The 13,328-nt window shown below is 39.7% G+C and overlaps 1 protein-coding gene across 2 annotated transcripts in view; it reads left to right on the top strand.

The window, feature by feature from the left end:
• The first annotated feature begins 4,888 nt into the window (after positions 1-4,888).
• adal (adenosine deaminase-like) overlaps positions 4,889-13,328 on the top strand; it is a 30,599-nt gene continuing 22,159 nt past the window's right edge. Inside the window, exon 1 of one of the 2 annotated variants that reach the window (XM_034915818.2) lies at positions 4,889-5,083. In XM_034915818.2, coding sequence (XP_034771709.1) covers positions 5,039-5,083 — 45 coding nt within the window. In that variant the 5' untranslated portion in view covers positions 4,889-5,038. The remainder of the gene's footprint in view (positions 5,084-13,328) is intronic. The other variant, XM_058998376.1, reaches the window with a different exon arrangement.

Genomic DNA, 13,328 nt, shown 5'->3' with positions numbered 1-13,328 from the left:
GGTATACTGGTAGGGCAAGCCAGCATGCTCCAAAGTCACCTGAAGAATACTACAGGATTGAATTCAACAAAATGTTAGACACAGTGGATTTGCAGTTTACAGAGCGGTTTAACCAGACAGATTTACAAATCCTTCTGAAACTGGAGAAAGTTCTCCTTACTGGGGAAATGGATGAGGTTGTAGATCAGTACCCAGAGCTGAACAGGGAGAGTTTGAAAGTGCAACTACCTATGTTCCTCTCAAACAACACCTACAAGTCCAGCGCTCAAGCTGCAGATATCCTAAGAGGAATGTCAGTTGAGGTTAGAGGCTTGTTTGATCAGGTTGAGGCCCTTGTTAGGCTGTTTTTGGTCATTCCTGTGTCCTCAGCAGAAGCTGAAAGAAGCGTCAGCGCACTCAGAAGACTGAAAACGTGGCTCAGATCCACAATGTCACAAATGCGCCTAAACAACGCTGCAGTGTGCCATGTCCATCAGGACAAACTGGACCTTATTGATCTCAGAGCGATCTGCCAACAATTCGTTTCTGTCAATGACAGACGTAGGCATGTGTTTGGGTCTTTTACATAGAAGCAAGGAAGAGGAAGCTGCACTTTTCAGCAGGAGGAAGCAAATGTAGCTGGCAAGCCAGCTAATGTTAGCTAGGGATAATGGTTTGTGTCAGATAACTACAGACCTAAAAGCAAGACTGTTAACTGCACTCTATGTGAATAAACCTATAACTGTTTTTTGAAACTTATGCCCTCTACAATGCAGTATCTTGTGTGTGTGTGTGTGTGTGTGTGTATGTAAGCGTGCATGTGCTCATGCTTGTAGCGGCAGGGGTATTGGTAGCTTACAGTAAGGCTGGGATAGGTTATAATTCAGATTGTTAGTAATTCTATAGCAGGGATGTCAAACCAGCTTCCAGGAGGGACACTTTATCATAGTGTTTTAAGTGTATACCAGCCAACTTCATGTCAATCAAATTGTCCTTGATTCATGTCCAGCATTCATTTCAAGCCCCCAGAAGTGACCATTTAATAGCTGTCTCCTAAAAAATTTCTTCCCGGGCGGGCATGCCTCCGGACCCCCTTAGCGACCGCGACTCGGCCCCCATAAAAAATTGTGTCCCCACCAATGTTCAAACCAAACCTACGCCCTTGCTCATGGCAATCAATTTCTACAGTCACTCGTATTCGATATCCCTTTCAAACCCCTACTGTATGCTTGTATTGCTAATTTAATCAAAATACGAGGAGGGGGGCGCGTTTGTGAGTGTGAGAAATAGAGAGAATGTAGATTACGTTGTTGCATATTTAAACCTACGACAAACTTGTAGTAGCCACTATTAAAGTTGTAGTCTAGTCTGTTCAAAAGCGCAACACTCGCTCGTAGTACAAAATATTTATTAGTTTAAAAGTCTTCAAATTATTCATCAGAATGTGGTATTCTGTTGAAGATCGCTTGACGGCCAATCTCCCATGCCAATCTTTTAATCTAGTAAATATTTTGTACTATGAGCGAGTGTTGCGCTTTTTGAACAGATTAGATTTTGTTATTTTGGATGCACCACGACTCGAGTTGGTTCAGAGCACAGACGTCAAGGAAATAAATATTTTTATCGCAATACTGAACATTTGTGCAGTCTATGGCCCTTAAGTATAAGTTATCATGCTGGAATTTGCAGAGTATGAAATTAGCAATATCCACTGTCCTATTATATACACATAGTACTTACATATTCAAAATGCATGACTGAATGCTTTCAATTATATAGGTATGGAGCATTATACTGTAATATGTAGTTATATTTATTTTTGGTCAGTGGTAGAAGTCCAAACAAAAGCATCCTCTCTGCGGACACAATACGGAAAGCTGCTGAAACCTCGTCCCAGTGGCAGTGGGACAAAAGACCTCTCTTCCAGGCAGAAATGGATTTTACAGAATGTTTAATTCTTATTAAAACCATTTCTTGTGCACCGTCACAGAGAAACCAGTTTGGAAGCAAGTAAAAAAAAAAAAAAAAAAAAAAAAAAAAAAATTAAATGATAATATTTTTCTAGTATTTAATGTTTTTCATATCAGAGAAATATTAATAGCAAAATCTACATAAGCCAATTGCGCGTCCAAATGGATCTTCTCCGTTTTCTTTTTTTTTCTATGCAAAACAATGCAGACAACAGCGGTCGCCTCCTTGCTTGAGTCCATGATTCTCTCGAATGATGTCTACGATTCTGCAATGAAAATAGGCGCAGTCCGCGACAAGATATCTCGTATAGTGTGTGTAGCTTGCAATCCCCGATCTACAGTGAGAAATCGTAGCTCATTCGGAAGATGTGAGTGGCGTTGCGTCTCCCGATTGTGAAAGCCGTGCAGTGTAAACCCTGCTTAATCGTGTGGTAATGCCCGCCTCCTGCAGTCACATGTCCGAGCAGGCGGCGAGAAGGATCCTGAGGGCTATTAGAATATGGACACGTGACACAACATTAAAAAAATATGTTTTCCTAATAGTTTCATCCTGATTGTATGAAGAACTGGTTTTGGTTGCTAAGCATTTTCCATAGTATTCCATGAGTAATGCGGTTTTCTCAAACATCCGTGGTCTGTTCAGACTCTCTGGTGTAATCCAAGCAGTGGACCCTGTAGGCTATTTCCAGCTGCGGTGTAAGTAACAACTTGATACAGTACCGCATTTAATTCAAATATTCTACTTCCATGCAGCTGTTCGTGCCGTTTTGTGAAGTGTTTGTTATCGATATTTTTTTTTTTTGCGTGTACATATTTGTGTAGCCAGATATCAGTATTTACTGTTAGGCTACTTTTTTGGTAATGTGTTATTGGTAATAGTGCTGTTTGTTGTGTTCATAAAGTTTATTCAAAGTGCTGTCAGAGAACATGGTACCTTGTCTGTGTTGCTGGTGATCCTTTGAAATAAAGTTATTGAATGTCAGTCTGCATCCATTTGTTTTACAGCTTGTGAATAAAACCATAGAGTAGTTGCTATAGCCGCTGATTAACATTATTTTTGATTGAGTTTCAAAAAAAAAAAAAAATGCTATTCTAAATTTAAATAGATACAGTAAGGACAGCTAGGAAGCAGACCTGACAGACTGCGTTCAGAGTGTGTGCACAGTAAGAACGGAGATGTGTTTCATCAAGCAGGAAAATGTAAATTATATCAGAAGCGAGTACAGGTCTGCGGGACTTTTTTTTTTTTTTTTCATGCGGTTTGATTTTGAACGGTGAATAAACAAAGTTTGAATACTAACATTCGGGCGGGCTTAATCGTGGTTTATCCCGCCTGACTGACAAATCAGGTTACAGGAAATCTCCTATCCATATTCTAATGTGGATTTAGGAGCATGAAAATGAAAGAAACCAACGCTGTCAACGAGATTCTGCGAGAGTGAGCGACACTGAATTGCTGCAGGGAGATGCAGCTTGTATCACACAGTGCACGTCAGGGATAATCTACATTATAATCCACACGGCTATTTGCTCTTATTGTGGTTATGTAACACAATTTTTGTTCCTGGGTAGTAAGTGTTATTTCCTAATTGCTTATGCCTCAAAAGTATAGAAAATAGCTATTATTCCCACAAACTTTGCTTTTGTGACCAGGACAGTGATATTTTGAAATTTACCTATTTCCAATGAGAAAACGGGTGAATTTGTGTCTCTTCGTTCACATAAAGTCAGAAAAAAACAACATATGAATCCAAATTAACATGTATTTATACTAAAGTAATACAAAAATGACTACAAAAGATTTAGAAGTGAGTAGTCTTTTTGGTTGAGGTAGTATGGGTTTCTCTCCTCGGCTCCACCTCTGAAATTGTCATCTGGATCTACAACTTCCTCGCTCTCTGACTTGCTGCTCTCTTCTAAAGACGGCTACTCTCTCTCCGGAGGAATGGGTACGGGGAGCTCATGGCAGTGTGGCACCGGGGCGATGGATGAAGGAAGGTCCGGATACGTGATAGCAGGTGCATTCTTGCCAGTCCGACGTTTGGAAGGGTCCACCATGCAGAAGTAGCAGTTGCTTGAGTGGTCAGTGGGTTCCCGCCAAATTCTTGGGATAGCGAACTTCATGGCTCTCTTTTCCCCTCTGTACCATCCTACAAAAATACATTTATTTCACCCATGACTAATGTGTAAGAGATTCTCGCAACATTTTTCATATATGATATATTTTTTCAATAACATTGAAAATTGTAAAACATTTTAAAATTAAAAACTTTTACAATTTTAAAAATTAACAAATTTTATAACATAAAATTCCGAGCAACAATTGTCCATCTTACCTTCCAGAGTTTTTTTGCAGTGCTCGCAGGTGAAATGAGGTGCCCAGGGTTTGTCTTGATCCCCGACAGGCATGCCGAAATATGCCTTGTAGGCCTCACACATCTTAGCAGATGCTTCCACGGAGTACTTTTTCGCTCTTGTCTTGATAAATTGGCCGCAGACATAGCAAAATGCGTCTGCCGGATGCTTGCAGCCTCTTGATGCCATCTCAGAAAAATGCAGATATGTATCCACTTAGGCAGCTGGAACTAAACTGAACTGGTGGGCTTAAGGCCCCTGTATTTATACTACTATTTATATTACTGGAAAGTTCTAGAAAGTTCTAGAAGTTACTCCAAGTTTACTCAGCACTGAATCTATCTGGAATGTTCTGGAAAATGGGTAAATTTCAAAATATCACTGTCCTGGACACAAAAGCAAAGTTTGTGGGGAATAATAGCCATTTTCTATACTTTTGAGGCATAAGCAATTAGGAAATAACATTTACTACCCAGGAACAAAAAAAAAAAAAAAATTCTTACACGGTGTATTTAATTTAAACAATAAATAAATAAACAAAACGAGAAGGCACTTGCATTCAAAAGTCTGTGTTACGTGGGGGAAATATTTCAATGCTGCAACCACACAGTGCAAAGATCTAACGGCAGTAGTACATGGTGAAATCTGTAGCGCTGTCTTTGAACACATGTAGTGTAAATTAACAGGTTGTTTGTTTAGGATTTGTTTCTTTTTCAGGCACTCTAACAGAGCGAATGCAGGGCGAAGCTGACCTATTTTACCGACAGCTTCCAAAAGTGGTGAGTCGCTTTTTCGATAATCAGTTTGCCTCGAGGTATGATACAGGCCCGGTTTTGGGATGGAACCGCATAAGTCTCGCGTTTTGATTGGTCCATGTCTGTCACATGAATATGTCATCACACGAGTGGAAAAGCTTGCAGGCATTTAACATTGTAATCAGAGAGAGAGAGAGTGATCTGCTTTCAACAACCTTACCATTAAAATATAATGTGGTATTACGCTGTACTGATATAACAAACTATAGGTAATTACTTTATATGAATTATCATGTTATGCACGAATGTAAGAATTGGCTTTCTGTGGTGGTGTACTTTTTTCTTTCAAGGAGCATATATCTATAATCGTTTTTGCGATATATTTTAATATAAAATGTATACACTATTGCAGTTTTGTTAGAGGATACATTAGTTTATCTCTAATGTAACCACAGTTTTAAATATAGACTGCCTCTGTTTTCATTTACATCGCAAATTCTGGGCCGCTTTGCTTTTCAGATAATGTCCCAAATTCTTGGCCGATTTGGTTTGCAGATAACGTCCCAAATTCTGTGCCGCTTTGGTTTTTAGATAACCTCTCAAATTCTGGGCCGCTCTGATAACATCCCAATTTCTGGGCTGCTCTGGTTTTTAGATAACGTCCCGAATTCTGCATTTTCGAATTCAGGCCAGTTTTTGAGATATTCTGCTTAGCTGACAGCCGAGTTTCTAAGTCATGCATGCACAGTTTACCATAAACTGGACCATTAATTCATTTACGAGTAACCCTTAGTACATGAATCAAAGTTAATGTATTTTTTACTCTCCCCAGAAAACATTTAGGAACATGGTATACCAAAAAAAAAAAAGGACATATCATTTGCTTATGTAATGTCCATCAATATATAGTGAGGCGTAGGGGTTTATCAGAATTTCTGGGTTTAAGAGACCAGTGCCCTTCAACAACTTCAAATAAATCCTATTGTACTGCATTAGTCAACATTTCCCTTATCTATACCCGATAGTTTATACTGTAGGTCAGGGATTTCCAACCTTTTTTTGAAACTGTACCCCTTCTATCTGGAGGTTTCCGCTCGAGTACCCCTTTACAATTTTTGCTCAACTGAACGGTACCTCAGTTACAATAAAATGGAGAATAATCTGATGACCCATGTTTATTTAATAAATTTGGGTGACAAACTGCTGGTTTAGGACAGAACAACAAACAGTAGGCTTAATTCTTAAAACTTTTAAACTACAAGTATTTGGATGCACAGAATTAAAAAGACAAATATTGGGTTAGGAGCACACCTATTTTTTTGTAACTGTGACAGCCTTTTGTAAAAGTGAAGGCCTTTTGATACCCAGCATACACTGCAATACCCAGCAAAGTTATACACTGATATTCTGATAGCACAGCAATTCAAATGGAGTTTGTAACTGGTTGTGTTCCTCAAATACACAATAAAAAGTGATATTTATAGGGTATGCAGTTATACAGCGATACAGTGGTTTCGGGCATCTAAAAACAGGTACTGCGAGCATCTGGATTCATACCCAGAGGTACTCTGTAGCCTCCTAGGACATTCATAGCTTGTTTAACACCCTCTTGTAGTTGCCCGTTTCTGCATATAAAGCAAAATGTTTGTCAATCTCTCTTTTTTCTTATAAATCAGTCTTTGCAGGAATCATTCCAAAAACACTTGAATCAGTTAGGGACTACCAGTCTGACACTACAGGCCTTTAAATTGCTGTACCAATTTGCAAGTTGCCAAGTGGTTTCGTTCCTCAAATTTGCACTGCAAAGTGATATTTTAAAGAATAGGGTATATAGTGCTTTTTTTTTTTTTTTGCCTCTGCTCGCTTTTGGTGCAAAACTATGCTCCGTTACACTCAAGCTCATACTGTGATCACAAAACACTTGGAATAGACTTAAATTGGTGCTACTGTTGCATAAATACACTACAAAATGTGCACATTTCAGGTCTTATATATAACGGACATTTTTTGTATGAATTTTGCTATAGGAAATCGCGGTCGGGGGGTGGGGTCCTCCTGTTGTACCCCATGAGTCCACAAATCCTAGGCCAACAAACTCGCTAGTACTCTCTTTAGATGCACAACAGTCTTAGCTAAAGAAAATGTGTCCCTTCGAGTTCGTACGACCCACGACCGCCATTGGCCTAGCCTTACCCCGATGGTGTTTTTATAATGGGATTTGCCATAGGGAAGGGGGTGGTCTCTTATCGTACCCGTATCTCCACGACCCCTGGGCCAACAAACTCAGAAGGGCACTCTTTGTGTGCACAAGAGTCTTAGCTAAAGAAAGACAATCGGCCACGGGTTCATACGCCACCCCACCACCAGATGGTGGGCGTTGCTCCAAAGTGGTTTTATAATGGGATTTCCCATAGACATTTTTCAGGGTGCTATATCTCGGGTTCCGGGGGTCCCCCGAGACTTGAAAATCGGTACGGAGGTCCACCTCGGGGTCCCTGTCGATCGCTCCAAGCGACGTGTCCCCAGCTAGAAAGGACACCACTTTAGACTTTTTTTGCCAACCTGGAGCTCAAAAGCTATTGGAAATGCAACCTTGACATGCCATCATGCTGAAAATATGTAAATTTGTTGAAAATGTAGTATTTGAAAACGGACGTCTCCCTGTGAAAGAGGGCCCCCAGACATGACCCTAGGAAGTTCAACCCGGTTTCTAGGCCCCAGGATCATGGAGATATGACCCCAAAAAGGGTAGTTTTTGGACATTTTTGACAGGGCGTATCTCGGGTTCTGTGGGGGTTAGGATTTTATTTCTGTGGGGGTTAGGATTTTATTTTTGTGGTGGGGCCCCATGGGGCCCCGCACAAGGAGTCACCGTTTTCATGATTCAGATGCCAGGACAGCTTGGCAAAGTGAATTTTTTCGTCATGACATGGGTTTTTGGGTGAACCACCACACCATTTTAGGGGGTGGTTTGGGGTGCTCCCCTGAGTCTATATCACTTTGAATGGTGGTTCTACATGCTCTGGTTCAAGAGATATGCCTGAAATGTGTTTTTCAACCCTGCTATAGACATGAATGAGGCTGAACACCCTGAAAATATTTTTTGTACAGAATTGCTACGAAACTGGGCATATTACATTCAGGCTGGTCTAGAACCCTTCGAACGGTGGTTGTAGGTGCTCTGGTTCGAGAGATATGACTGAAAATGTTTTTTTAACACTGCCATAGACATGAATGGGTCAGAATACCCGAAAATATATTTTGCAAAGAATTGCTACGGTGGGTGTGTGCGTGCAGAGGTTGCATGGTGGTGTGTGCGTGCAGGGGTCGCATGGTGGTGTGTGCGTGCAGGGGTCGCATGGTGGGTGTATACATGTAGGGGTCTTATGGTGGTGTGTGTGTTCAGGGGTCTTATGGTGGTGTGTGCGTGCAGGGGTTGCATGGTGGGTGTATGCATGCAGGGGTTGCATGGTGGGTGTATGCGTGCAGGGGTTGCATGGTGGGTGTATGCGTGCAGGGGTTGCATGGTGGTGTGTGCGTGCCGGGGTTGCATGGTGGTACACGTGTGTGGAGGGGAATTGGAGTGCAGGTTTTGCGCAAAAGAGGGGCGGGGAAAAGACTGGGAAGGGTAGGGTAAAAGAAATTACTACAATCATTTATTTTCACTGTCGACTCCCAGTCACCTTGCCCTCACTTTATGATTTTATTTTGTGATTATTTAATTATTGTCAAAATAAACAGTCTTCATCTACTCACAGTTGCAGTCTCATTTCTGTCCAAAAAGAACCTGAAACACTACAATATATTGATGGACATTACATAAGAAAATGAGATGTCCTTTTTTCGGAATACCATGTTCCTTCCCAAAAATGTGTTTTAATATTAGTCTTTAATAAAGGAAAACGATTGCTTTAATTAATTTTCATGTATCTATTTCAGTACAATGTAGTTTCTTCATGTAATAAATATGTTTTAAAAAAAAAAACGTTTACTTTTTTTTTTTTTTTTTTTTTAAACAAATACGATTTCTGGGGAGAGTAAAAAATACATTAACTTTGATTCATGTACTATGGGTTACTCTCAAATGAATTCACGATCCAGTTTATGGTAAACTGCGCATGGATGACTTGGAAGCTCGGCTGTCGGCTGAGTCCCCAAAACTGGGCTGAATTCGAAAATGCAAAGCGGCCCAGAATTTGGGACGTTATCTAAAAACCAAGGTGGCCCAGAATTTGGGACGTTATCTAAAAACCAAGGTGGCCCAGAGGTGGACCTCCGTACCGATTTTTAAGTCTCGGGGACCCCCGGAACCCGAGATATAGCACCCTGAAAAATGTCTATGGGAAATCCCATTATAAAACCACTTTGGAGCAACGCCCACCATCTGGTGGTGGGGTGGCGTATGAACCCGTGGCCGATTGTCTTTCTTTAGCTAAGACTCTTGTGCACACAAAGAGTGCCCTTCTGAGTTTGTTGGCCCAGGGGTCGTGGAGATACGGGTACGATAAGAGACCACCCCCTTCCCTATGGCAAATCCCATTATAAAAACACCATCGGGGTAAGGCTAGGCCAATGGCGGTCGTGGGTCGTACGAACTCGAAGGGACACATTTTCTTTAGCTAAGACTGTTGTGCATCTAAAGAGAGTACTAGCGAGTTTGTTGGCCTAGGATTTGTGGACTCATGGGGTACAACAGGAGGACCCCACCCCCCGACCGCGATTTCCTATAGCAAAATTCATACAAAAAATGTCCGTTATATATAAGACCTGAAATGTGCACATTTTGTAGTGTATTTATGCAACAGTAGCACCAATTTAAGTCTATTCCAAGTGTTTTGTGATCACAGTATGAGCTTGAGTGTAACGGAGCATAGTTTTGCACCAAAAGCGAGCAGAGGCAAAAAAAAAAAAAAGCACTATATACCCTATTCTTTAAAATATCACTTTGCAGTGCAAATTTGAGGAACGAAACCACTTGGCAACTTGCAAATTGGTACAGCAATTTAAAGGCCTGTAGTGTCAGACTGGTAGTCCCTAACTGATTCAAGTGTTTTTGGAATGATTCCTGCAAAGACTGATTTATAAGAAAAAAGAGAGATTGACAAACATTTTGCTTTATATGCAGAAACGGGCAACTACAAGAGGGTGTTAAACAAGCTATGAATGTCCTAGGAGGCTACAGAGTACCTCTGGGTATGAATCCAGATGCTCGCAGTACCTGTTTTTAGATGCCCGAAACCACTGTATCGCTGTATAACTGCATACCCTATAAATATCACTTTTTATTGTGTATTTGAGGAACACAACCAGTTACAAACTCCATTTGAATTGCTGTGCTATCAGAATATCAGTGTATAACTTTGCTGGGTATTGCAGTGTATGCTGGGTATCAAAAGGCCTTCACTTTTACAAAAGGCTGTCACAGTTACAAAAAAATAGGTGTGCTCCTAACCCAATATTTGTCTTTTTAATTCTGTGCATCCAAATACTTGTAGTTTAAAAGTTTTAAGAATTAAGCCTACTGTTTGTTGTTCTGTCCTAAACCAGCAGTTTGTCACCCAAATTTATTAAATAAACAGGAAGGGGGGGGGTTGGGGGGGTCATCAGATTATTCTCCATTTTATTGTAACTGAGGTACCGTTCAGTTGAGCAAAAATTGTAAAGGGGTACTCGAGCGGAAACCTCCAGATAGAAGGGGTACAGTTTCAAAAAAAGGTTGGAAATCCCTGACCTACAGTATAAACTATCAGGTATAGATAAGGGAAATGTTGACTAATACAATACAATAGGATTTATTTGAAGTTGTTGAAGGGCACTGGTCTCTTAAACCCAGAAATTCTGATAAACCCCTACGCCTCACTATATATTGATGGACATTACATAAGCAAATGATATGTCCTTTTTTTTTTTTTTTTTTTTTGGTATACCATGTTCCTAAATGTTTTCTGGGGAGAGTAAAAAAGAGCACCTGTAGAACTCCTCTGTTTGTATCCTGGGACACTATCACCCTTCATGTAAATGTGCTTTATTTTGCTCTTATCAGCCCCTATTTTACTGCATTTAATCCTGTACTTCAGAATACTGTAATCTGCCAAGTTTTTAACCTATAGTACTTTGTATTTAATCACATCCTGATGTAACTATCACTATTTAATCATATCCTGATGTAACTATCACTATTACCTGCTGTATTATTGAATTGTGGTTTGTCAAACTTGTACTTTACTTGAACAAAAGTTATTGTATTTCTTGCTCTTATTGTATTACTTGTATTGTAACGCTTGAAATGTTTTTGCTTACGATTGTAAGTCGCCCTGGATAAGGGCGTCTGCTAAGAAATAAATAATAATAATAATATATATTGATGGACATTACATAAGCAAATGATATGTCTTTTTTTTTTTTTTTTTTTTTTGGTATACCATGTTCCTAAATGTTTTCTGGGGAGAGTAAAAAATACATTAACTTTGATTCATGTACTAAGGGTTACTCTTAAATGAATTAATGGTCCAGTTTATGGTAAACTGTGCATGCATGACTTAGAAACTCGGCTGTCAGCTAAGCAGAATATCTCAAAAACTGGCCTGAATTCGAAAATGCAGAATTCGGGACGTTATCTAAAAACCAGAGCAGCCCAGAAATTGGGATGTTATCAGAGCGGCCCAGAATTTGAGAGGTTATCTAAAAACCAAAGCGGCACAGAATTTGGGACGTTATCTGCAAACCAAATCGGCCAAGAATTTGGGACATTATCTGAAAAGCAAAGCGGCCCAGAATTTGCGATGTAAATGAAAACAGAGGCAGTCTATATTTAAAACTGTGGTTACATTAGAGATAAACTAATGTATCCTCTAACAAAACTGCAATAGTGTATACATTTTATATTAAAATATATTGCAAAAACGATTATAGATATATGCTCCTTGAAAGAAAAAAGTACACCACCACAGAAAGCCAATTCTTACATTCGTGCATAACATGATAATTCATATAAAGTAATTACCCATAGTTTGTTATATCAGTACAGCGTAATACCACATTATATTTTAATGGTAAGGTTGTGGAAAGCAGATCTCTCTCTCTCTCTCTCTCTCTCTCTCTCTCTCTCTCTCTCTCTCTCTCTCTCTCTCTCTCTCTCTCTCTCTCTCTCTCTCTCTCTCTCTCTCTCTCTCTCTCTCTCTCTCTCTCTCTCTCTCTCTCTCTCTCTCTCTCTCTCTCTCTCTCTCTCTCTCTCTCTCTCTCTCTCTGATTACAATGTTAAAAGTGCCTGCAAGCTTTTCCACTCGTGTGATGACATATTCATGTGACAGACATGGACCAATCAAAATGCGAGACTGTTATGCGGTTCCATCCCAAAAACCGGGCCTGTGTCATACCTCTCAGTTTGTTCATCTTATTTACGATTTGTAAAGTGTCGTTGTCACCGGAAATGGGTAGACCATGGGGAAAAAAATCGCTTTTAGTTCTGAAATTAAAGGGAGAGTTCACGCCAGTTTACATTTTCTACCTGAGCTTTAATCTTTGAACAATTACTGTATGTACATTGTAAAACACAGCAAAGTGTGCTAACATTAAATGTTGTCACAATCGTTATTTTAAAAAGCTACATTTTACAATAATGAAATGCATTGCAGATTACATATTGAAGCGTGAGGTATGGTTACTGTTCTGCGTTTTGGGCTTATTCAGAATTTTACCGAAAAATTACAAGATTTTTTTTTAACTGGACGTCGGGTTTTGTCTATTCAATATTTTCCCGGTACTATTTTCTATGAAATACACAATATTTAGATTAAAGTGCGGTTTTATTTTTACTCCAACATTGTAATAGCAGCTCAACGCTGTATGTCCTAGGATACAACAGACGCTTAGACGTCGGAGGATCAAATATATTCAAACGGTTCCCTGTCACTTCACAAACACATTACCACCTGATTATGTTGGCCAATCAAAGTCTGATTATTGTGGCAATTGCTGGGCATAGTAACTACTAGCTTGATCAAAAACTAAATTGAAATTCTTACACGAAAATATAATATTTTCAGTGGATGAGGAATGGAGAGAACGTAAATCTAAATCAGTTTATGAATATTCAAAAGAAAATTAATATTTTGAAGTATACAAAGAAAAAATAACAGATGAGGCAGAGGATGCACAGCGCTGCAGATACTGCTGCATCGAGGTACCTGTGTAATGTCTGGTGGCGGGGGGGAGGTGAGTTTTGTACTTTTATTATTGAGATTTATTGTTTGAGTTGTTGTTTTGTATT

Source organism: Acipenser ruthenus, chromosome 24 (genome assembly GCF_902713425.1).
Source record: "Acipenser ruthenus chromosome 24, fAciRut3.2 maternal haplotype, whole genome shotgun sequence".
NCBI lineage: Eukaryota > Metazoa > Chordata > Actinopteri > Acipenseriformes > Acipenseridae > Acipenser > Acipenser ruthenus.
This window is presented reverse-complemented; position numbering and strand designations above follow the sequence as displayed.